The following is a 25,813-nucleotide window of genomic DNA, read 5'->3' on the forward strand; positions in this document are numbered from 1 at the left end:
CGATAAAGCGAGTCACGAGCGCGATTAACGCGTTAAAGACACACTCGTTGATATTTCTAATAATTGTAAAATAGCGTTTGCGATATTTCGGATAATTAGGTGCGACATATTATACGTTATATATACTTTTCTTGTTATACGTCTTTGTAATAAGAAAGAATAATAAGATTTTTCTTCAAGTTGTCATATATGTGTATGTATGATCATTTTTTTTATACATATATTTCATTAAAATGTAATTTATGAATATTCCATCATTTTCTTTTTCTCGATATATTTCGTCATTTTCTTCTCATAACTTTGCAAAATTTCAATTCACAAAGATATTCATGGAATCGTCGAAACACAGTACGAAAAGTTTTGACGCATGTACAGTCTTCAATCTTTGTTTTAATTATTGAATTACAAATGTGATACACGAATGTCTATCGCGGGATTAAAGGGCACATGTCATCCCATGAGTATACGCCATAAACCCATCGCCCGTATAATGCGCATAATCGGTACACGCGTATATGTGCGTATAATATATGGAACGGTGAAACCGTTGAAAGTTGCTCTCATTTATGTCATTTCATTATAAAAGCGCCAATCAATTACAGCATTAATATCATTTCGCACCCAGTTTCATCAGACATAAAACCCGCAGCAACCCGACAAGATAGAAATCATACACGCGTCAACATAATGATCGATAAAACATAATTATCATCCTCTAACAATTCGTGCAATCTAAAGATTCTAAGCTTCTAAATAAAATCTATATTAAAAATCGATGTCAGACGAGAATTGAGAAAAGTTTACACGGATAAGAGAAAGAAACTGATTGTGAGACTGATGTCCGATACGTAAACGGATATTTCGCTTCCTATTCGCCCAAACGCGTGACCATAATTAAACCCGGATTGCGCGAGCGCACATTTTGCGCCGGAAATATCCAGCCGTCGCCTGAATAGGGAAAGCCGACGCGCGATCATCGGGCGTGTTCGATGCGTCCAAGTTGCGCAGCTTCGAAAGTGGCTTCGCCTATATCTCGTTATCCGGTCTCGGGAATCTCTCCTCTCCTCTCCTCTCCAGTAAAACGCTAGCTGTTGCGCGCCGTTCGCGGCATGCGCGGCGTGAAGAGGGAAAGAGAGAGAGAGAGAGAGAGAGAGACAGAAATTCTCGCGTGCGCGGCGAGTCGCATGATACGTACCGACACGAATCCCCGGGCACGGTATTTGGGGGAAGAGAGGAAGAGGGCCGGGGGTTTTGCTCGCGCATGATTTGAAAAGTTGATGGAAACGACTCGGAAGATGTAAAAGCCGCGGCGCACCTCCTCTCCACAAAAGGCCTCCGTTATCCGTCTATTCGCGCGCTCGCGCAATGCATTTTGCTCTCTTCTTCTTTCTCTCTTACTCGCGTTTCTCGCCGCGGTATCAACCGCTCGCATACTCTACGCCGCACGCTTTGTTTTTCCGCTTTCCAATGTTATCGCGGCCTTTATGCTCCCGCTCGGCGTTACGATACGACTGCCACGAGACGACCAACGTACCGCGGAAAAATCGAGTCAGAATGCAATAGAAACCGCAATTGGACTGTGAGAGAACAAGAGAGAGAGAGAGAGAGAGAGAGAGAGAATACACCACGTACAATCAGAGATATTATTTATGTATTATGATATATGCACATTTTTTTAAATTTTTATCCAAATCATATAGAGTCGAGACGTTTTTAATTTTCCGATTAAAATTAAAAAATATATTGCTTATATATCAGTTTTGTAATTGACAAAAATAGAATTCGAAAGTATATATCTTGGAATCAATGACTGGAACAATCAATACGCACATTAGATGTCTGTTTCATGATTATGTGGTGAAAAAGATGAGAAACTATTTCTGCAAGACCATTTGATCTCGATTGTTTTATCATTAAGATTAGGCACATTAAATGATCCGTAGAATAGCTTCCTATCTTCAAACAGTCAGCTGTATCGTATGATGCTGTTGCCGCTACTGTCATTGGTATATAGCTGTTGCTAGATACTACGATATCTGATTGCATACGGGAATATCGGTCCCTCTGGACTTATAACCGATCCGAGTACAGACTGATATCGATCGGCACGTAACATGAATCGATCGAAGTGTTTTTCCGCGGATTTTAAATGCTCCCCTTTCTCGGCATCGCTGCAACCGTTCGAACAATAGTAGCGATTTAAATACCTAAAGTTTAACAAACTCTACGGTCGTGTCAGCTACATTGTATTTATTTCATGCGTCGAAAAAGTTTCTTTTAGAGAAATAAAATATTTAATGCGGACATGTTGTAGTCTGTAAAGTGTTGCGAAATGTTCGGCGCTTGATATTTTTATATAGATCGTTTTCACGTACATTTGTCTTCATTCATCGGAACTGTTGTACAAAATACAGCACGCATTTTGTCCTAAACGCTAAAAATTTCTAATTCCCCTGTCTAATTCCTCCACTTAGTATTTAGACCATGACAAAATTTAATCAAGTTTATCATCCAAGTCCGTCGCGTTCAATGAACTGAGAGAGCGTTTTACGTGCCTTATGAGTCGCGAAGTCGGTCGGTCGATTATTTCGCATAAAATAAATTGTTCTAAAAGAAAAAACGGGAAAAAAGAATCTTCGAAAAATCGCGACGTCAGTTTTCATCGTGGGTTATGATGTGATAGCCGCGTGATTTGGCGGCGCGATCAATCACCGCCTCTCGTCGCTCGCTTGCGGTAGCTTCCTGGCGGGCAGCGGCAGCCGGCCTGCAGCTGCTACCGCGGATGCTGTCGCTGTCGCTGCCGCCGCCGCCGCCGCTGCTACCGCTGTCGTTGCTAGTAGATGGTGCGATATCGGACGGAGCGTATGCATGTGGGAGTATGTCATTACCGTAACGCCTAGGCAGCGCGACGTGGCGCATTGTGTTCGAGGCCGCGACGGCGGCGGCGGCGGCGACGGAGGAGAGAAAGAAGCGGGTGGTAGCGGAGGGAAACGTTGAAGGAGGGAGACCGGCGGCAAAGCAGGGGGACGACGCAGGGGAACGATGACGAGCGGGCTGCGCGTGCGCGCGGGCGTGTGTGCGTGCGCCTCATTAACCAGACGCCCGCGTTTGGCATTCTGGCGAGAGAGAAGGAAGACGAGTTGGAAATTGCAGGAGAGGAAGTAGGGAAGAGGGGAAAGGGGATGGCGAGGTTGGAGAGGGACGAGGGGGGGGGGAGGGAGAAGAGACGAAGAGGACGAGGAGGAGGCGCTATAGGCCAGGCAGGGTCGAGCACGAGGCCGAGCCGGGCCAAGCCAAACCGGGCAGAGCCGCGCCGCTTTGAGCCAAGCTCTGAATTTTGCGTCTTTTTTTCTTTTCTTTTCTCTCTACCAGTATTCTCCAGCTGTCTCTTTCTCTCTCTCTCTCTCTCTCTCTCTTCGTCGGATAATTCTTCTCTCTTTCTCACTCTCTCGTTCGCTTTCGCACAACCCCTTTTCCCTCTACATCGGCCACGCTCGGCTCTTTTCCCGGCTTTGGCTTCCCTGTATCGGTGAATCGACGACACACCAGCTGGCCGATCGTCGCCCGCTAAAAGCCCAGAGCCACTGAACGGTCCCGCGAACGGCATGCTGATTATACTGGGTGTACCCGAGGATCACGTACGCCCGTTCACTCGAATCGATCGTTTGGAAAGCGTTCGGTCTCAACGCCGGTTCGAATTTCAAAGAGGGATTCGTCGCCGTCGATCCAGCGGCGTTTTACAATAGCCATGTGAGATATAGGCTCCCGAGATTGTACATATTTAGAACTTCGCTTTAGACTCCAACAAATCCTGAACAAACATCGTTTTTATTTTGCTGGAATTATACGACGTCAAATATCATACGTGTGTGTGTGTTTCAGCGTGAAAATTACTTGCGCTCTGTCATGAAACAAAGTTTTCAAATTTCGAAATTTTAATTTAACTATTCATTATTGGATTTATCATTAAGAAAGGTTTTAGCAACGCAACATTACATCCGGCACTGATCCAACCAGTTTTAATAGTTTCCATAATATATAATAAATAAAAGCACATGGGAAAAGGAGGGAACTAGCGAAAAAAGGAGAAAGTAATAAGAATCAAGATCTCTAAGATGCAAAGAACGGGCAACCGGAAAACTCAAGTTTTAAACTTAACGAACTTTTAAATACAGTGATCTAACGTCATTCACGCCCGCAAACGGCGCGTTACGTGTCCACGTTGAAGATTATCCATTGGGCAATTCCAAGACGAGTCGCGCGCAATATAATCATTCGCATCCGCTTCGATTCGGCGCCGGAATACATACTCTAGAACTCACGCGACTCAAGCGCTAAGCGCTCTTTCTTTCTCTCTCTTATCACGCACGAAACCCTATTTTCATCGAGCTCGCTCGCACGCGATGTTTCCTCCTTCCTCTTCTCCCCCTATCGCACTTGTTTCTCTCTCTAGCTCTTTAGCTTAAAGCCAGGCTCCCGCGACTACCGCGAGTTTTACGACCCGCCGCGACGGCGGAAGTTGGAAATTTCGCACGTTAAGGTAGATACGACGGAGCGCGCGGGACGGGAAACGCGGAAAGCACCGAGGGACGTCGGCGGGTGCAACCGCGGAAAAGTTACGAAGATAAGAGCGAAGGCGACGGCAGAGTGGCTCTCGGTTCTCGCACCCGCCACGCCGCTCGCCTCCTCATCCTCATCCTCATCCTCCTCCTCCTCCTCGTGTCGCCTGTCTCGCGATAGCGCGGGGTTAATTCGGTCGAGAGGCGAGTGGGAGATGGAGACGCGGGAGATGGGAAAGGGGAGCGGGAACGAGAGGGGAACGGACGACAGCAGGGGTTCGCACCTCGAGGTTTAACCGAGGGACGGCAAAGTGCGAGGAGGAGGAGGAGAGCGGAAGGACGCAGGACGCGTTTAACGCCTGGGGGATGAATCCAATTACACGCAAACCTCGCGCCTACGACGACCCATTACGTCGTCTCGCCGTCTTTATCTTATAGTCAGATAGTGCGCGAGAGAGCGTCTCTTCTTTCTTTCTTTTTTTTTCTTTTTTCCTCGCGCGGTTCGCTACGTCCGTGCGGCGCTTTGGACCGTGGATAGCCGGAGTACAGTACTGCCTCTTTCCGGACGCAGCCGGCCCGTGCATACTCTTCCCGTTCCTTCGTCTCTCTTCTCCTCTCGGTCTCTCCTTCCACACATTCCGCTTCCGCTGCTCTTTATCTCGACCACCGCCGCCACCGACGACTGCGAGCTTCTAACTCGCTTATACGCGGGCGGATTTGCGGCGCATCCGTTTTATCCGAGTTCGCTCTCTCTTCGCCAACCACTCTGCTCTGCGATTTCTCATCACATCGTCGACCACTTGTCTGTCTCTCTCTCTCTCTCTCTCTCTCTCTCTCTCTCTCGCTATTTTCCTACCGTTTTCCTTCTCCAATTTCTTTACACATATATATGTATATATCTCTCTCTCTTCATCCCTCTCTTTCTCTTCCGCATACACAGATACACGCACGCGCTCTTTCCCTCGTTCTCTCAGCTTTTCTACCTGCCTGCTCGCGTTAACCGGCGCTCGTATTTTAGTGTTCCATCCCCTTTCGCCTCTCCTCGCTTCTTCCTTCCACGTCCTTCTCCCTCATACCACGTCGACGAAGCAACAAATTCCGCGACCCTCCAATTACCCCGGGGTCGGGAGTTTTGCCCGGCCGTTTTTAGATTTAAATGTCCGTGCCCCAACTTCTTTCATGGCGCCACGAACCATCGCAGCCGCCGCCACCACCGCCACCGCCACCGCCACCGCCATCGCCATCGCCATCGCCATCGCCGCCGTAGGACGCCGCCTGGGAAATCGATGGTTCCGTCGCCCTATGTGGAACTCGTTCGCGCGAACTCGCTCCACTAGTGGATCGAATAGAACGGAAGCGTCGTCGGCGGGAATGACGACGGGAGGGAGACCGATCGTGAGATTTCTCGATGCGAATTTCGACGCGTTTTTATTCCTAAACGTGCTCATTATTTATATTTATCATTACAGAGTATACAACAAATAATTATATATTAATGATTTTTTTATGCAAATATTTTCTTAGTTTCTTGTATGTCGTCTTTTTTTATATGATAATTGCAATAAATGTTAGAGCTATTATTTTAGTGGATAATGTCAATATTTGGCAAAAAATTTGCCCGATGCATCTTTAAAATTTCATGCACCTCTTTGCGTGTATTTTAAATAAATTCATCTCCTTGAAATATTTTAATATTTTTTGTGACTGTGATACAGCGAGATAACGAGCGTAGCCGTTCTTTACTTTTAACTCATGAAAAAAACAATAGTACATCAACGAGACTTTCAACCTTAAAACAAAGATCTAAGAGGTATTACATTAATCGCGAGAGTGCTAATATTACTAATAACTTAATTATGATAAGACATTGGGATATTTGTAAAAATGATGCTAATACCATAAATCAATAAAATTCAATATTAGATTCAGATATTCGAGTTAGATGTCTTACTAAAATATTCACGATAACATAATTGCTTTTACAATTTTGCGTATTTTTTATCACGTTAGTTAATTAATAACGAAATATGAACACGATGATATAGATCTTGTATTTCAATCAGTGATTGCGAAACTATATAAATCTCCTCCCGAAATGTGGAGAAAATTTGCTCTTTCCGAATATGAAATTGGTAATCAAACATATTTTAGCTCGAGTGTGTAAAAATAAAAATCCAGTATATTTTCATTGTAATCGAAAAAAAAAAAAAATTCAATACGCTGCGAAAATACAGAGTTCGAAGGAAAAAGTCGATATTCCTCCGATATATTTTATTTCAAACAGATATTTCGGAAGGACAAGAATTTTTTTTCTCTCGAGAACGGATTACGAGTAGGAACTCGTTGAAAATCATCGACTGGGTGCCTCCGGTATAGCGATCGGCGAGTTTTCGCTCGTTTCACGCCGACTGCGAAAGAAAAGGAGAGCGAAACGAGACGGGGGCCGAATAGTAGCAGCCAGCGGCCGCGCCGAATCGAGCCGAGAATTCGAAGAAAGTTCGTCGCGGTCGGTTAAATGGTCGAAGAAAATTGCGGCGCGCCTCTCTCGTCTCTCTCGCTTCGTTTCGTTTAGTTTCGCGGCGACAGATCGGCGGGCGTATCGATCGCGCTCGTTGCCGCGCACAACGCGCGCCGACGAAGGAATAATATCTCGACGCGGGAGCGACGGTCGCGCGGTGCGAAAATCGATCATGTCGCGATGGTGAAGTCCGTCCGGAACAGAACGGAACGGCCCGGCCCGGCCCCGCTTATCCCGCCGGCGGATCAAAAAGGAAAGAAGCGGAACGACGAAGTGCCGACTCACGCGGCGCGCTATCTGACGGGACAATCGATATCGTTGTCGAGGGAGATAATTCCGGGCGGCGGCGGCGAGAGTCACATTCGGGCCCGCGATAACTATACATGTGTATATCTATACATTTATATAGGTATATATAGATTCGCGTGTTATCACTTATCATTTTACATAGATCGTCTCGCGATAACGCAGACGATGCTCATGACACGAAAATACCAGATAAGGCGTTATCGAATATCGAATCGATCGACGAAGGAAAAATGTCACGAGGGTCCTATTACCAAGCGATTACAGTGATTATAGCCAATAGGCGCGAAAATGAAAGTTTGTATTCTCGTCCATGTTAAAAATAATCGCACACATTCTCTCTCTCTCTCGACGCGCTTAATCGCGACAGTTCGGCCGTAATTTTCGAGCGCGTTTTATCGTGAAATTCGATCCATAAATGCCCGATTAATTGCGCCGCTCGAGTGATTAGTTCGACGAACAAGCACGCCACGATCGTCGCCTACGCACATGACCGCACGCCGCCGTTCAAACTGCTGGCCAGTTTGACATTTCGCAGCCTTTCAATGTATTCCAGACGTGAAGCCGTTAAGCAAAGCCGGCCCAAGCAAAGATTCGAAAGATACGTCGGCATTTATTTGCCTTAATGAAGAGAGCAGCATGACCGATCGATGGGACGAATCCTAATACCGTGTCGGTCACGTGCAGGCTGACAAACAAACTGCGAAGCACCGGTAAAGTCCAGGGGATAGAGAAAAGCGAGGGCATTTGCCGAAAATCCGTGAGCGGTGAGAGGGGAACACAATGGACCTCCAGCCGACCGCAATCAATGAAAGTTCCCCGTATCCTCGCCATGACGAGCCATGAACGACCCGCTACCTCTTTTCCAAGGTCGACGATCTCACCTCGCGTGAGCCTGTAGTAAATCATTCCAGGTCTCGGCCAGAAAACGGAGTCCCCCAGTTTGGGACTTCGCGGTCGGAGTTAGACAAGTTCTTACGACCCACGGCTTACGCGCGTTTCAGCCTCCTATTATGTCGGAATGTACGTCGGAGTATTGCCGTATGCAGCGACAGCCGGACAGCTCCATAAATAGCGATTTGGGGTTACGTCCAAGTACCGTCGCATGTATGCGCGAGGAATAAAATATTCATGTATATAGATTTCTCGCAAACATATCCCGATATAACATTTTCGATTTTGCTCTTTACGGTATTTAAGAAAAGTCGAAATATAAAGGAACTCTACCTCATCTTACATTAAATATATTCGATGCTTTCAAATTTTTTAAAGGCCAAAATATATCTATATAATATCATTTTTATAATTCTGATAAATGTAGAATAGAAAAAAGACTTGAATTTTTTTCCGATATCTCTTTTTAATGATAACTTTCATCTCTACGGAAGAAGCTCATCGAAAAATAAAGAATGTACGATAAATCTTCAATAAAGCCTCGATCAAGAGATGACAGTATCGAGAAGAGCCGGTCCACACACACTTCCGGTAGCTACGGCCCATAAATTCGTTGCGCGTGCACATCGTGGAGCATCCTCGGTGGTGTTTATAGCGGCGGATAACAAAGAAAGTAACAGAAACGCCAAAGTGTATGTGTGTGTATAGTAAGAGAGGTGCGGCTAATTGGCCGTGGATACCGGATACCGGGTGCGAGGAGTTTCACTCGAGAGCTCGTTTCTATATCTCTCTCTCTCTCTTGCCGTCCTCGTCTATCTTGCACGCGGCATTCACTTCGGTCCCGGCGATCGTCATCCCCGGGGAGTCGGGAAAACGTGTGCCGGATGCTCTAGCGAGGCTTCGCACGGACTTGTCGACTTGAGGACTCGGCCGCGAGGGAATCGAACAATTGTACGACACTAGAAAGAAACTTGATCTTCGAAAATAACATTGTAAATATAAAAAAATTTAATACGATGCGATATAAAAATAAGCGCAAGTTTTCGCGGAAATAATGTCTAAGGATAAGTCATAATTAGAGATCAAGAATATTTTTCAAGAATATTTAATTTTTTTTTTCGATATATTTAGTCGATATAATTATAATTAGTAATAAATAATTGTAACTGATAATAAGTATGATGATATGTGCGTCTTTAATTTAAATCCTGTCCTGCATTATGTAGTCTTAAGTAAAAACGTTAAGAGACTAATGTTTAGAAATGATTGTTTACAATTTCGAAAGCGATACGTGCAATGTTAAAGGCTTAATCTCAAGATCAAATTACTGCTATAACGCAGTCAGATGCAACCTCGTTACGACATGAGTATTCATTAAAACGTTTCGAGACATTTCAAAAAAAAACAAATCCTGCCGTGATCACAGTGAAATATCAAAAAATATATGTATCTTATCGATATATTCTGTAGAAATTTATATAAGTATATATAGGAATCTACATAGGTGAATGTGTTAGAATCGATTCTTTCATCATATTTATCATTTATAGATCTTTTTCATCCTGTAATGTATATATAGAATCATTATATTATATAAAAATGTATAATATTATTCTCGCTATGTTATATTATATCTAAATATAGTTGGGTGTAAGTTTTGTGTCAAAAAAGTTGTGATTTTTTTTTTTTTTTTTTTAAGATGAACTGTTATATAATTCCTTCTAACTCTGTGTATAATAGCCTCAAGTCTTTTCTTCTTTCTACATCCTTATTCGTCTCCATTATAATTCGCACCATAGTCCCTCGAAATCACGTCGTTCTCCGAAATCCTAAAAAGCAGCCGGCAGTTTGACAAAGAGAAAGGTAATCGGTGGTACCTATCGCTCGCGATACGGTGGATCCAGAATACCCCACAGGGAGCAGCAAGTTCCGTTCCTCCCCGTAAAGCTTGCCGGATAGGAGATCCGTGAATAAGTAGTTCGGGAGCTTATTTGTAGCGAAGGGGTTCGGCGAGCGCGCGCGGTCGTTGGAAAAGGGTCGATACGTATCGCGATTTGCCGCAATGTCGGGTTATCGGATAGGTATATCGGTCGGCGGGCAGAGGGGGAAGGTCGGATAGAAGGGAGGTCGATTCCCTGTCTAACTCTACGGGGTCGACCCCCGCCCTAAGCGTCTAAGCGCCCACGCCCGCATCATCGGGTGTCAGGCCGCCTATGGTAGATAAGAATCGTCAAGGCGTGCTCTATCGGTCTCATCTCCGGCCACCCTCTTACAATCTCTTCCCGCGCGCTCTTTCGGCCTCCTCTCTCGGGACATCAACGGCGGCGTAGGCTATAGAATACGGCTCTTCAGGGAAAAATGAGAGAGAAAGAGACGACAAGAGAGAAAGGTAAAAAGGAAGAGGAGGATGACGAGAACGGAAGAGACCCGTTGACGACGTTCGCGCACGGGACGAAGACGGGAAAGTTCTCGGCGTTGCACAGACGAATCGAGGGACACGGAGTCTATTTTTGTCGGGTGGCTGCGGCGGTGGCGGGACAAAAAGCCTGCGGCTTCTACGCCGTCTCTCTCTCTCTCTCTTTCTTTCTTTTTCTTCAACCGCTTTTTTCCGCATTTCCCTCTCCATCCCTCGTTCTCGTTCGCCCCATCTTCTCCTCTCTTCCCTTTCGTCACGGCGGTCCCTCTCGCTCTTTTTTCTCCTCTCTTGCTACGCCTCTTTTTTATGCCACCGCACAACCTCGGTTCGTCTCTCTCTCTCTCTCTCTCTCTCTCTCTCTCGCGCCCACTTCTCTTTTTGCTCGACGCGCGCATTCTCCCCCGTCCCTTTTTCTCCAGCGTTCTTCCTCTGCTTCTCTTGCTCCTGAACACAACCACCTCTGTCGCTTTTTCGCTGTTCCCTTCTGCCTCCCTCTCCCACTCATGCCCTTTTCCTGACGTGAAACCGATCGCGCAAGTGAGTGAGAGCAAGAAGATCAGAATCATATAGAGAACGAGAGAACGAGAGAATGAGGAAGAAAGAGAGAGAAAGCGAATCCGAGTCCCATATACACACGAGTGAGCGAAAACCCGCCACAGGAGTGCCGGCATGAAAGAAAGAGAGGTGGGAAGAGGAGATCAGGGGGAGGGGGAGATGTACTGGGGAAGAGCGATGGGATATGCCGCGGGCGGAAAGAGGAAGAGGAAGGAGAGAAACGTGGATGCTGAAGAGCGGACGTGCGAGCGAGCGGGACGCGGCGAACGAGTGAAACGAGGTAGATCGTGATAGGGAGCCAGACAGAGTGCGGGATAGGGAGAGAGAGAAAGAAAGAGCGGTAGAATGGAACGGGCGGAGGTTGGCAAGCAGGTTGAGGAAAAAGGCCGAGGCTCCCTTGGCGGCCCGCTACTAATTGCCGCCGGCCGCGGTTACGTGCCGCGCGTTATAGCCACCGAGTGCGCGAGAGGGCCGAGGGGACCGAGGGAACGAGGCGGCCGGGACCCCAGAACTCAGCCGCCCAGAACGGCTCAGCCGGTCCCGAGTTCTCGGTGCGGCGCGTACGCGCTCTCGATCCGCGCGCTTTCGTTTCGTGTAGCCGGCGGATGAACAGCGAGTCGGTATGTCGGCCGGTATGCGAATCACCAACAGAATCTCTTCTCTGCGAGAGCAGCGACGAAATTCGCTCCGCTAAGCGGAGAGATATTCCCGCCGCGATCATAACGGATGCATACGCCATCGATGGGAACGTCATCGAGGGGATTCGAAATGTAGGAACTTGGGTTCCATACGAGTCTAATTGGCATAATATACAATTAATGACATATGCGATACGTAAAAAGGAATTTGACATCCATCATTGTATTTTGCTATAATTTTCTAATTTTAATTTTCTAATTTTCTATATTTTTCCCGTCACATATCCTCTCCCAACATTTTTGTCGCTGAGAAAAAATCCACCTCTAATCATTTTACAAATGTTAAATATTTCTTATATAAAACATGTTAGTGAAAATATTGGTAAAACCGTAAAATGCAATAATTTTAAGATAATAACCTAATGTAGAACGAAATGTATATACGTCATATTTCACATGTGTATTAATTTTTGGAGCAGAGGATATACATCGCTAACGGTATCCCGGAGGGTGAACCAGAAACTCTGCTCCTGTTAGTTCATTTACAGAGTAAGCGTACCGAGTTAAGGCCCGGAAATCCAGATTGCAGTGTAGTATTTCACGCTACCATGGCTGCTCTGTCGCTTCTAACACCGCTCCTCTTATCCATGCATCTAGTGCAGCGAGTCTGTTTTAATGCCTGACAAATTTCGCGCCGCTCTGCTTTCTTCGCGGATTGTTTCGCGAGAAGAACTCGTTGTATGAATTCATCTTCCGGATTCATCCTTCTTTCCAGAATAACAAAGCTGTTAACCCTTACATGACTGTATTTTAATCTCTTCAGGAAAAATAATACTTATCTATATTTTTCACGATATTTTATATTTGATTTTTCATAAATCTAATAAAAAATTAGAATTGAAACACTTTTATTTACTGGAAAAATTGTTCTTGATGAAATCAAAGTTACACGCCGTATCTTTTTATGTGTTAAAAGTTTTAAACTTTTAAAAGTTCTTCGAATAAATATTTATACTGCAGAATTTAAATTTGATCGAAAGGATGATTCATGTAAAATTGAGAGAGCACACATAGCATTACGTAATAATATGGCAAATCGATGGTGAGAAGATCCCAATTTTAGCAGGCGAAAAATTCGGAGTAACAAAGGGGTTAATCTCGGGGTATTAGCACGAGCGCACGAACGAAGAGCGTGCACTTTGGTTGTCGATACGAAGATAGTGGCGATAACAATCTTTACCCAACATTACGGTCGTGATAAGCCGTAGACATAGCTTAGTCTCTCTTTCTCGTTCTCTGTCTCTCACTGTCTCTCCCACGGACTTTATAAATAAAATTCTGCTTGCGCAATGAACCGAGTTCCATCGTATCGCGGGAAGAAACATCACGCATGAGGTGCGACAGTAATCTAATTTCGTTAGATTGATTTCATATCAATCGTGATACGTATAGAGAGGAGGAATTTTATAAAAATTAAAATATTATTTTAACAAAATAATAAATGTATGTCGAAAAATATTTTCGTTTCAATGATGAAAAAAATTAAACCATAAATATATCATGAAAGTTAGAACTTAATTACTGCGATATGTTGCATTCTATTGTTGAAAATATATATAACTTGAACAATATCGTTATTATATTTATATCTCTCAAAAGGGTAAATTTTTTTCCTTTATGTATTTATTATTTTGTTACAAAAAATACTTCTCCTTTTTTTTTTGCTTTGTGTATAAAAAGTTGAGTACAATTTAAAAAAAATGGAGTCCTCTAAAAATCGAGCACGGGGAAGAGGGTTTCGCCCGGATCAGTGTGGCATGCTAAAAATAAAAATTCCCGCACGAAGCTCCCGTCGTTGTAGTCGCTCGGAACCCTCTGTTCGTCCCTCACGGAGAGAGACCTCACGCGTTTCTCTTTAGTGCGTGACTCAGCAGGGCCGAAACACAGCGAGTATACGCCTGGAAGCCACCCTCGTTGTAGCCTCCCCTCTATCCCTTTGCTGCCGACGCCGCCGCCGCCGCCGCCGCTCTTCCCATCAGATCCCGTCTACCGCCGGTGCCCGAATGCAACCAGGCGGCGAACCCTGGCGCTCTCGACACAGACACACATATACATACGTACACACGTAAGCGAGCGCGCGCACGTACTTTCATTATCGAGGCAGGGGCGGTGATAATAATCAAGCGTTGCTGCCTGAACTGCGCTAAGGGCTAGGCCGAAGGGCGCGCAGAGCGATCTTATATACGGAATATATCAGCATCAAATACCATTACGAAGAGAGCGATTGTTAACGGATGTTATTTTTTTATCTCGTATCGACGTCGATATTCGCGAAATCGAATAATGTTATTCTCATTTAATGTATCATCTAAAATCTGTATGTGTACTCTCAAAAAACTAGAGTTTAGAAATTACAATACCTAAATCTTTTCAGAGATACAAAATTTCTAATTCTGTTTATAAGATATTGAGCAAAATCGACGAAAAGTGAAAAAATTGAATGGAATAAAACGGCGCAGTAAATTTTACTGTAGAGATCAAATATAAATTTCTTTCCCCGCAAGTTTTCCGATAATTATTTTTCTTTTAGAAAAATATCAATCGCAGTATCGGTCTCAATCGATCGCAATTTCTTTACGCAATTTCTTATCAATGCGGCCTATTCGCTTAGTTGTTCGACTGGAGGAGAAAAGAATGTGAAACAAAGACAAAGAAAGAAGAGGAACCATTAGCGAAGAATTCGTAGCGTACGCCAAAAATGCAGAAGACCTCGGGATCGCGTCGCTTTACCGTTCCGCCTTGCGACTCACCTCCGATGAAGGAGGTCAACTGTTTTATTGGCTAAGGGTCGCGGCACACACCCTCGGAACCACGGTTTCGGTTAACCGAGCCAAACCCTTGAAAGCGGAGCGACGAATTATCGCCTTGGTTAACCTCCGTGCGCGAGAACCGTCTTTTTCCTCGTTCACGTCTTGCCACCTATTCTACGGATGTCCTACTTCCCTTGTCCCATTGATTAAAAACTTCCAGCAGCGTTTCTCGAGCGCTCGTAATTTTCTCAAGCAATACCGTTGTTAACAGATATCTGCAAACGCGATAGTTTGCTTATTATGTTAATACGCTATTTTTGTTTATCAGAAATTATCAGAGAAAAATAAAAGTCTGAATAATAAATACGTGACAAAAAGACAATCAATGATCCTTATACAAGTACGTTACTACATGTGGCATATAATTATAATTTTAATTAAATTTATATAATGTATAAAGTTCTCTCTTTTCTATCTTTTGGCTTTCTTCTCTTTTAAACTTATTAATATTTATCGTTTTCTAAAATTAACGATTGTATTTATGAATGTTTTTTTTTTTTGCAGAATCCTTACGAAAGATAAATGTATGATTATCGTGTTTTTCATATTTTTATCAAATGTCAAAATTATATGTCGGATCGCTAAAGCCAACCAACAATAAGACTGCAATTCGAGGAGCGCAAGGAAAGAAAAAAGTTTCCGTCGTTGCACGCACGTGAACGACGAGTGGAGCACTTACGCACGTGTGTTCACATACGTAACATACGCACACATGTAACTGCGGCTACATGTGTGCCGGCGGGCCCGTGCTTGTACGGGACCTTTAGCGGCTCACAAGCCGCAGTCGGGACGATCAATGACAACCTCTCTCTCGCTGCGTCCTCGTCGGGTTCACCGACTAAGCATGGTTAGTTCGCTTTCTTTCTCTCTATCTCTGCTTCGTAATCACGAGAAAGAAAGACGGAGAAAACGACGTAGCGAGACGAAGAGGGAGAGCATACCAGCGCTCCCTCTCAATCAAGATAGACGCGAGAGGCTTAGCACCGAGAGAGGAGGCAAACACGTCGCGGCGACGTTTCTCCTCGCGAGGAGAGCAAGCGAGAACGTCTCGAAGCCACAGCCAACGGAGCCCGACGAGAGGGGAGACTTATACCGCTTCGGGTCTTGGAATCGGAGTCGGCGCGGGGGTGGGGTGCAGGAGGGAATGAAGGGTGGCCGGTGTAGAGAGACCGTGCAAGAGAGGCACGAGGAAGGCACGGAACCGTAGCGAGACAGAGAAAAGGAGAGCGACCGGTAGACGGCACATGAAGCGAGACAAAACAGCAGGGAAGGATGTAGAGAGAAAAAGAGAGAGAGAGAGAGGGAGGGAGAGAAAGAGAGAGAGAAGCAAACATAGAACAGGAGGAAGAGCTGCGCGGCCTGTCTGTGCCTCTGCTTCGGAAAGTGACTAATGACTGGCCAGACCTACTCTTCTGCCACCCTCGAGGCGAGCGAGCGAAAGGGACCGAGTGGAGCAGAAAAGGAGAGGAAAGAAAGCTCCTCTCCCGTGAGAGTTATCGTGGTGGCGAACCTTTCCTCTCCGTCGTTGTTATCTCGCGGCTCTCGACGACGGTCAACCGTGAAAAATGAGTGTCGCGAGCGAGTGATATTTTGCGGGACGCCGTGAACGGAAATGGAGTGAGTATAAGAGAAAGAGAGAGAGAGAGAGAGACGGAAAAAAAGGACGGAGAGAATCTCGGAAGGTACGCAAAATCCCGCCGCCGCCGTCGCTAGGACGAGGAAGGATGAATCCTCCGAAGTTCCGACCACCCGGAACTGTGAATCCCGATCGATGGACCGAGCGAGCGAGCGAAGCGGCGGAATTCTAAGCGCGCCCGCTGCGCTCTTCCTTTTCCGTGAGAAAGAGTGCCGCTTCGGCAGCCGGAATCCCACGGCACCGCGACACGCGCGTCAGAACCACGCAAACAGCAACTACGACGTGTAACTAATAGAACTACGATTTTAGAAGGGAGAAAGAAAACGCGCTCACGGAATAGTTACTCCCCTTTCTATGAATTATATGTAGATTCGCGAATGAGAAAGAGAGATTGTATATTTGGGCTTTCGATTCTATTGCGACGTCGCCCAACATAAATTAAAGATAAAGACTGTATGCCACGTCAGTTAATAATGATCCTAATTGATTCCGGAAACTATAACGTAGCGTCGAGCGATCATCAGGTTGGACGAACTTTAACTTGTCCGTTTCAATACGATTTCGCAATGAAATAAAATTCACAGCGATTCATCGATGTGGAAATACCGCTGATAAAATAACGCTGTAATCTCGCCGACGATTTGGAAGAACTCGAGCGATGTCTGATTTTTGCGAGATCGCAAGCAGTATGCTACGTTAGGTAAAGAAAACCGTGAAAGCGTCCACCTTTCTCGCGATAGAGTGAAATGTAATTGAGCAACGGGGAAAAAGTGTACGCTATGTGCATGAGAGAGAGAGAGAGAGAGAGCGTCTTACCGCGTGTGAACATCTCTTACAGATATACGAATGATAACGGGGCATCGGCTCCCTGATAGAGGAAACGATAGTACTGAGAGAACGAACGTTCGTGACAATTTTGACGAATTATTCTTCCCGATAATATTTTAGAGAATTTTTCCTTGTAAAAATAATATATCTTTCACAAAAAATATTACATAAATAAATGCGCTATAAAATATAATAAAATTATAACTATTATATATAGGCGAGATAACTTTGCCTCATATTAAGAAAATATTTTTAAAAAATATCGATTTCATGAATTTATATCAATGTAATTGATAATTTTGATCTCGATGTGTCGAAACCAATTTTACAGGTTAGATTATCACTACGTTTATCCGGTTATCCATAACCATGACCAATTTAATCAAGACGTTCCAACGCGAGTAAATCACAGGATATTCTCAGAATATCCAGCGCAGGCCCGATAGGGCGTGCACGATGACGTGGCGCTGTTTAAGTAATTTAACGCGTTATCGGATAGCCTTAAAGTAGCGTATCAGGCGTGAGGAGGCAAAGCGAGAGATTCTCTCGTAGGTTTCGTTTTGCCGAGTTCCCTGCGAGAAGACGCGGATAGAAAATCGCGGAAGCTGTACCAAAGAGAGACCGACCGGACGAATGGCGTGGCGCGAACGGCCTCTCTCTTTTCTTTCTTTTTTTTTTTCTCTTTCACTCCGAGCTTAGCAAGGCTCCGGCAAGTGGATCGAAGCGCCGTTGCATCGACGTAGGTCTCTTCCTCTCTATCCTTCTCTCCGACGGAGAGCGTCGGACGAGGTGGCGGCGTCAGCCACCGGCCGTGCCGTTACACGAGCGTATATACATAATTAGACGCAATTAAGCGGCCCCCTTATCTGCGCACAACGAGCTCTCTCTCTCTCTCTCTCTTACTTTCTGAGCGCGTACCGCGCCCGAGATTTCTCGCAGTTTTTCTACTCGCCGAAGATAAATCCCACCGACCCGTAAACCTAGGGTTTCAGTAGGCCGGTTGCGGTGGGCTCTTTTCCGCACACTGTGGCCGCGCGCGGAACGAACCAATCTGCATGAATAAAAGCCCGAAAGTCAATTTCCCAGGAATGAGAATAAGAAAGTAGAATTTACGGGCTGAATATAGGACATCTTCATAGCGAACGTTATTATCGTTCTCTGCGTACGGTTAGCGCGTAAGAAAATTGTTATAACCACTTCATTTTCGCTCTGAGCATTTGTCTTAAGAGTATCACTTGAAAAGTACGATGAAAGATATCGGGCAAATCTACGTATCAATCAATATGCAAGTCTTGATGTAAAATTGTGTTTAATTTTATCCATGAATCTCGGCGTGTGTTTCACGTTAAATAAAGTTGTATGTATTTCCAAGTTCGTAAGTAAAAAATGTAAATTTTGCCACAAAATATATTCCAACGCGAAACCCATCGCGCTTTGTTAATTAATGTAAATCGCGGCGATTCTTCGAACGACGAAAGATTATATCTCTCGATGCCCCTCTCGCAAACACTCTTAATTCCGTCTTCTTTCAACGATCACTCGTCTAGGTCTACCTGAAGAGAACATTTTTCGCGAGGAACGTTTCTCGCGTTTCTACGGAAGACAGGATAATCCGCTTGGACGTACTCACCTTGTTGTGCGGCAGCTGCGTGGGCACGTAAAGCGGCGGATCCAATCCCGGGCTTGTGACGGCATGACGTCCAATAATCCTGTCGGCCGGTTTCGCGTCGTAGCCTTCCGGTTGACCGATATGGAAACCCTTGCTCTTGACCCAGAAGCGGAACTTGCTGTTCTCCGCGCTGTTCACTTCCTCGCCCCGCAACGTCCTCAGGATTCGCGCGTATTTCTTGATAGTAATAGTCTTAGTTTTGGCAAGATCACCGTACGTTTTGATCACCCATGGTTGATAAGCGTTGAACATAGTATCGTTTTGAAATTTCCTCGGCGAAGCGGTGGCCACGTCGGCTCCGTTCGGACTCTTTTGCGCGCCGAATGAGCCGCCGTTGACGTTTGGCGAGTACGACAACGCCATTCCGCTCTTCGCGTCTACAGCAGCGGAACCGTTCGCCGCGTATCCGTTATTTAACGAGTTCGCGACGCCGGAAGCAGCCAAGGAACTGCCGGTCATGTTGGAAATGTCGAGGTACGAAACGGACGAGCTCTTACCGAGATTCGTGGCGTTACCAACGAAGGTCGCCATGGAGGTCGACATGTACGGTGGTATCGGTGTAGGCGGCATGCCGAGGCTTCCGGCGCACAGGCCGGCCGTTTGTCCGCCCGTCAAGCCGAGCCCGGTCACGGAAGCGTACGACGGCACGTCCGACATGCTTGACGTAGTCGTCCAGCTGTTGGAGAGCGCGGTGCCGTTCGATATATCGTTCGTCGAGGAAGAGGCAGCCGAGGTGGCAGCCGTCGAAGTGGACGATGACTTGGTCTGAGTGACCGATCTCGAGACGGAAGTTCCGCGACTCCTCGAGTTCTGGCTGTCGGTCGAGGTACTCGTGGTTGTCGAGGAGGACGAGGAACAAGAGGAACTATTACCCTTTGCTCCGCTCGTCGAAGTCCCACGAGACTTCTTCGTCGGCGGCTCGTCCCGAGAGCCACCGTTCATCGAGTTCAGATTGCCGTGGGACGGACTGTTGTTGTTCTCATTCCTCAAGCGCTTGCTCGATGACGACGTACTCGTCGTGGATGGTGACTGACTCGAGGGAGTTGGTGAGCTGTTCACCGGCGCTCTGCGACGCAGACCCATCATTGTCGTGCTGGCCATATTCACGAGTTGATCGTTCGCGTATCGTTTACGTGTCGCGAGCGGCCTTTTCTTCTTCGCCGTTATCTTGCAATATCCGGCGCATCGACACTGAGCACTACAAGCACCAAAGTCACACTAGATTTATCCACAATCACTCGAGTTTGTTCGAGACTCGACGAATGCTTTGCGGCGATGTTAACACCGTATCGTCCAAGAAACGCCCCGACGTTTTTCTTCGGGGATGACAATGACAGCAACGACGGCAATGCTGCGCCTGGAAACAAAAGAGGGACGAAATGTGACGAGGAAAATTAGCTATGCGCAATTAAGCGGCGGAAACGTTTAAGCGCGAGGGCGCCGCTAATGGACTACTAGCCGAGCGGGTGGAGGCTATCGTCAGTGGGAGAAGTAGATTATAGCTGCTCGGATATAATACGCGGCAGAAATTCACTCGGGAAATTGACTCCCGTCGCCTTCCACTTTCTGTCCGATAATAGACGCGCGGCACGGCGCCTCGAGCAAAAAAAACTCTCGCCGCGAAAAACTCTCCGCTCTATATTCTCCGCTCGGCCACAGATCCAATCAGTCTTGCCTCTCTTCGAGCTTATTCGGAGCCTCGTAGAGGCATCAGTAGAGAGCATCTAATGAGCCATTTATTTTAAAAATGACGTGAGCAAAATTTCAAAAATTTCGCTAAAATTGAGAAATTATTTCATATTTTTTAGTTTATTTAGCTTATTTAGATTCATCAAGATTTAAAATTTGTTACTTTTGAAATAAACATCTCGGCTAAAACCTATACTTTATATTATTTTGGAAAATACAATCAAATTATTATTAGTAAGAACAATGCAAAACGAATAAACTGTTCACTTTTAAGCATCATTCGCTCTTGAAATAGAAATCTCGCGCTTCTTCACGTGGTTAATTCTAACCGCGTAATAAAGAAATGGAAACTTTTCGCAAGAGCAACATTAGGATAGACGCTGACACAATTAGCTGCTTACACAGCGTATTAAACAGAGAAACCAGTTAATCGCAACCTTCTCTTTTGCGCTCCATGTATATCGTGTATATTCAAATACCGATATCAAATTAGAATATAGCGTGCCATATGTCATCTGAAAAAAAAAACATCCTACATAGGATCGAACAATTATTATTATCAACCTCCTGCGACGAGTAGAGCCGAAAAATAATGAGACATAACGACCTAAAAATGAAGCTACCCTTCGTACGGTTCTCACCCCTAGAGATACCCTCGATATCACGCCCTTTGATAAAACGTTTTATCCATCGTTGGTTTATCTAGAGGATGCAGAGATGCCGATACAAAATTATGATGATTCGTTGAAATTCATACGCGCACACATACATATACTGAATATAAATTTATATAGCAAAGTGTTGGAAATCACTGTAAATGTATCGAAGATCTCGTGAGTCACGTACTGCGAATAAACGTGACCGAATAGAATATAATCCGCAATCGTGGCGCGAACCTAGGAGCAGGAATTAATTCGATAAAGTCGATAGAAACGTCCGTCGACCTAACAGCCCGAGAGCGATGCTTAAAGCATCCTTAGATGGCAGGAACCGGATAATCCTCGGAATACCGGTAGGTCGCTCCGCGGCGGCGGATATCAAAATGAAATCTCGCGGAATCGCGGAAACAGTCAATTCCATCGACGGCCTTGGGCTGCGTTAACGGGCAAATTGTCGACACGTTCAATTGCAGGACACATTCAATGAGCACGATTCGTCGGAATAAATGGGAATATAACTATTTTGATAAAGTTCTTCGAGATAGCGAGAAAAACAAAATATGGAAAATCAGTCTCTTATGTGTGTATGTCGTAAATGAAATAATTAATAAGTGTTGTTTGTATTGATATTTAAAAAATCAATCTTACAAATTATAATAAAAAAAATACATAAATAAAATTTATACTAGTTATTCGTAGACGGAATAGTTGTTTTAATAAGTCTGTAATAGATCGAGATATACTCCTATTCCTCTAGCCTGTATCATTCGATATGTCTTGACGCGAGAATCACGCGAAAGCCTGGGGGTGGATTTCTTATTTTCGCGATTACCGTTCTTGGGAATGTCAATCAACGAGCTGACCGACGTACTGGTTTCCGTGTAAAATGGTATACTCTGCGGTTTACTGGACAATCGAGAAACAAGCCCGCGAGCGGGAACTAATTCAATGAGGCCGATCGAACCGTCTAGCACAGTGGCTGGCACAATGGCCGGATCGCGATGTACGTCGATGTTCTCCTTCAACTAACGGAGAACCAGAGACAAAGACAGAGAGAGAGAGAGAGAGAGAGAGAGAAAAAGAAATTACGATGCAAAATATGATGAAAAAAAATTGGGATATCATTGGCAGATAATCAATATTATCATGCACGGAAATACGATCGTGCGAGAGTGCGATTTATTTCAAGAGAGCCGCGATTCCTTAATTAATGGGCCAATTAAGTATCTATTAATTATTGCAGCCTCTCATTTAATCCGCGCCACCATCGGGGAGCAGACTCGCAGACAAATCAATGGGGAAAGACCAAAGCGGATAAAGTCGACTGATATAATATCAAACGGAATATTCGATGACGCTTTTTGATTATGAAAGAAAGTGTGAGAATAAAAGCAAGATGAAAAAAATATGAAACTCGACTCCTCAATTGCCATGTAATATTTAGTACATGTCAAGCCCGCGAGCCGAAAAAATAAACGTATAAACGATTGAATAACGTTTAAACGATTGAATAAATATTACTCAATTCGAGAAGGCGTATAACTATAAAATTGATAAATTATATTGTCAAAAAGTTTTCGCAATAATTATTAGAATTTCATCAAGATGCATGAAATATTAAGGAAAATAAAATGTAAGCCGAAAAAATTCGTGGCTTTGAAATTTTCGACATTTTCAACGTAACGTTTTCGAAGGAAACTCAATAAGTGCCTATGTACGTGTATGTATGTATTCAAAGTATTAAGAAAATCCCAAATTAAGTTAACTCGCTGCGTCCCGATTTCATCGAACACGTACAGTGTGTGCAAACGCTCGCTGCGGACAAAAATCCGACTATGTGAAAAAAGTCGAAAGCCTGCATTCGCGAACAGGTGACCCGATTAGGTCAGCCGCGGACTGCGCTTAGATAACTGGCGACGAACAATCGGGAAACAAAGCCGAGCGGCGGAACGGTTGCGGGTGAGCGGAAGGGGTGAGAAGGGGGTGAAGGGGGAGAGCAAATTCAATAAGGCCGATCGAACCGTCCGCATCCGTCCGGCACGGTAGCTGCTATAATAGCCCCGGCGCGCGATATATCCGCGCGCTCCTTTAGGTGGCAGAAACGGGGCCCCGTGACGGCGATATGTCTCGGCTTAGAGCCGCACACAAGTCACGTAGTGGCATGGGACCACCACCGAGTATTATAGCGCGTCCCCTGCCGTCCCCGCAGACACCGTCTCTTTTCCCCTCCCCTCCCCTCCCTCACTCGTTTCACCGCCTGTCCTTCCTCCCCTTCACCGCGTCGCTTCATCTCCCTTCCTTACTCTACATATACCGTTCTCCCTCTCGCGCTCTCTATCTCTCTCTCCCTTCATGTACATATTACTCAGCGTATAATATGGGTGCCGCTCGCACACCGAGCGGCCGGGTGTCACGCTACGTGCTTCCTGCCCGCAGGCCATAGTGCGACAAAAGGCCTTATGTCCGCCCGCTCGTGGGACACTCGTGATCGCAATGTGTAATCAAGCTCGCATGGCCACTGTATTACCACGTACGCCCACCCGTTGTACGCGTGCATACGCGGCAGTTTCGGTTATCCGTTTCCCGCGCAGGACGCCACCGGGTCTCCTCCCGTTCATCCTCCTTCCCCTCTACCCCTTCTTTGCCTACCCGTTGATCGGTTTCGTAACGGCGGTGTCTCGTGGCCACCGATCGACAAATTCGCGATCGCTATTCTCATCATCTGAAGAAACGTTAATGTTTCTTTGTTTTTTTTTATTATCGCGAATAAAAATAATATCTATGCGATATAATACAAGATATTTCTGAAATAAATCGCTAGATTTTGAATGAGAAAAGATTATATTGTGTAACACACTATGATTGCATAGTCTTTTTGATCCTTTTTCAAAAAATGTAGAATACAATTAAGAGCTCTCATAACTTGGCGATTTATAGCTACCCTGTTTTTTAGAAGCTTGTTTATTCTCTTGATTTATTCAAAATAAATATTAATAATTAGCGTAATTTCTCCTTCTCTCGTTAAAAATAAAACTGCCAAAATTGAAAGTTAACGCAATTGAAAGAAAATTTCTCCTTTTATTAAATGATAAAACTAGAGTACAAGTCCTTGCAAAAACATACTAATTATCGTATTTTTATTTTGATAAATTAAGATTTCTAAGTAAGAGTATTCGTCGATGCAATTGCAAAGTTCGCAAAATAGCTTCAATTTTCCAGCTAAAATGTGGCCGCGTACATTTTCGCAATCGCGGTTAAAAGATCGCGCGTCGAATTCCAACGACTTCACAAGTCGACAGACCAAGCTCAAAGAGTCCATAAACCGAGGCAATTTACGATCAATATAGACACATGTTTTGACGCGCGACTAGTTTGCATGAAATTTCGAACAGGTTCGCGACAGGTTTATAGCAGACGTACATGATTAGCACGAAAGAGTGGAAACTGCGCCAAGAACACGGTGTAGACTAAATATCATCTACAAATGTAGCCACGCTACACGCGAAAATCCCACTTCACGAATGCGACGCGTTTCATTTTCAAGCATCGAAGGATCAGTATAACAAGATTGCGAGATGCAAGCGCGTAAGCGTATTCCTTGTCTTGTTCGGCGAAAGAGATGAGAACGAGAAGGCTATATCCAACCTTAACTGCTTTTATCGATCATCCATCAGATTAAGCTAGTTTCAATAATTAGCTTTACGTCTGGTCAAAGTCACTGCTTAGAAAAGATCACAGATAAGAGATAATAAATTCTCGCGATGTTGACCCTACGTATATTTTTTAATCATTGACTTCTTTAATATCGTAATATTTATCGAATCTAATTATTTTTTTTTTTTTTTGGTAGATAGACAATATGCTCTATGGAATAAATAATTCAAGGAAAAAAAAATTACAACAAATCTCTTAAAAATTCTGAAATTTAGTTATTCAACATGATGTATGTAAGATCAGTCATTTCTTATTAGTGAGAGTTAAATTTAGACAAAGAATTTTCGCTGTATTAAATTTTAACATAATTTAATTTAACGATTTCGCTTAATGCTGCGAAATGTTATGCATTTACAAATTCTTCGGAAAGTAGGATATAGAGACAGGACGAACTATCGCTGATAATGACGTTTTATTACGAGCCCTGCAAACGACGGCTTTGGATTTCCAATGCAACCTTCGTGCGCACTGTCCGCCTACATCGAATTAAATCGCTAGAAAAACTAAACGCAACGATCGCGTGTGATCGAAATGGCGGCAATCTCTTAACACTTCGAAAACCGATAACGAGACTTTTCTTAGATATTCCACGGCGAGGTAATCTTGAATGTGATAACGGAACTTGAGCAAACGCTTTGATATAGGCACACATCGATGATATCCTCTACCGAGTTGATAAGAAAAATTACATCTGACAGCGATAAGTCCTTCACAAAAGGATCGACCGATTAAATCCACCGCGTATCGGCGCCTTTCGCCAACGGCGGCCCGTTACATCCCGTCGGAGAAACCGTCGAATGCTCTTCTCGCACGAGTCCCCCGAGTGGCAATGCGGTAAGTTGAATTCCCAAACGGGCGGGTG

At 44.9% G+C, this 25,813-nt stretch overlaps 1 protein-coding gene across 2 annotated transcripts in view; it reads right to left on the bottom strand.

Annotated features, from left to right (window-relative positions):
• Nucleotides 1-25,813, bottom strand: part of LOC126848660 (phosphatidylinositol 3-kinase 2-like) — a 94,323-nt gene that overhangs the window by 19,079 nt on the left and 49,431 nt on the right. For both annotated transcript variants that reach the window (XM_050589701.1, XM_050589702.1), the window contains one exon: nucleotides 18,851-20,246. In XM_050589701.1, coding sequence (XP_050445658.1) covers nucleotides 18,851-19,990 — 1,140 coding nt within the window. In that variant the 5' untranslated portion in view covers nucleotides 19,991-20,246. The remainder of the gene's footprint in view (nucleotides 1-18,850; nucleotides 20,247-25,813) is intronic.

The sequence above is a fragment of the Cataglyphis hispanica genome, chromosome 4, assembly GCF_021464435.1.
Source record: "Cataglyphis hispanica isolate Lineage 1 chromosome 4, ULB_Chis1_1.0, whole genome shotgun sequence".
In the NCBI taxonomy this organism is placed as follows: Eukaryota; Metazoa; Arthropoda; class Insecta; order Hymenoptera; family Formicidae; genus Cataglyphis; species Cataglyphis hispanica.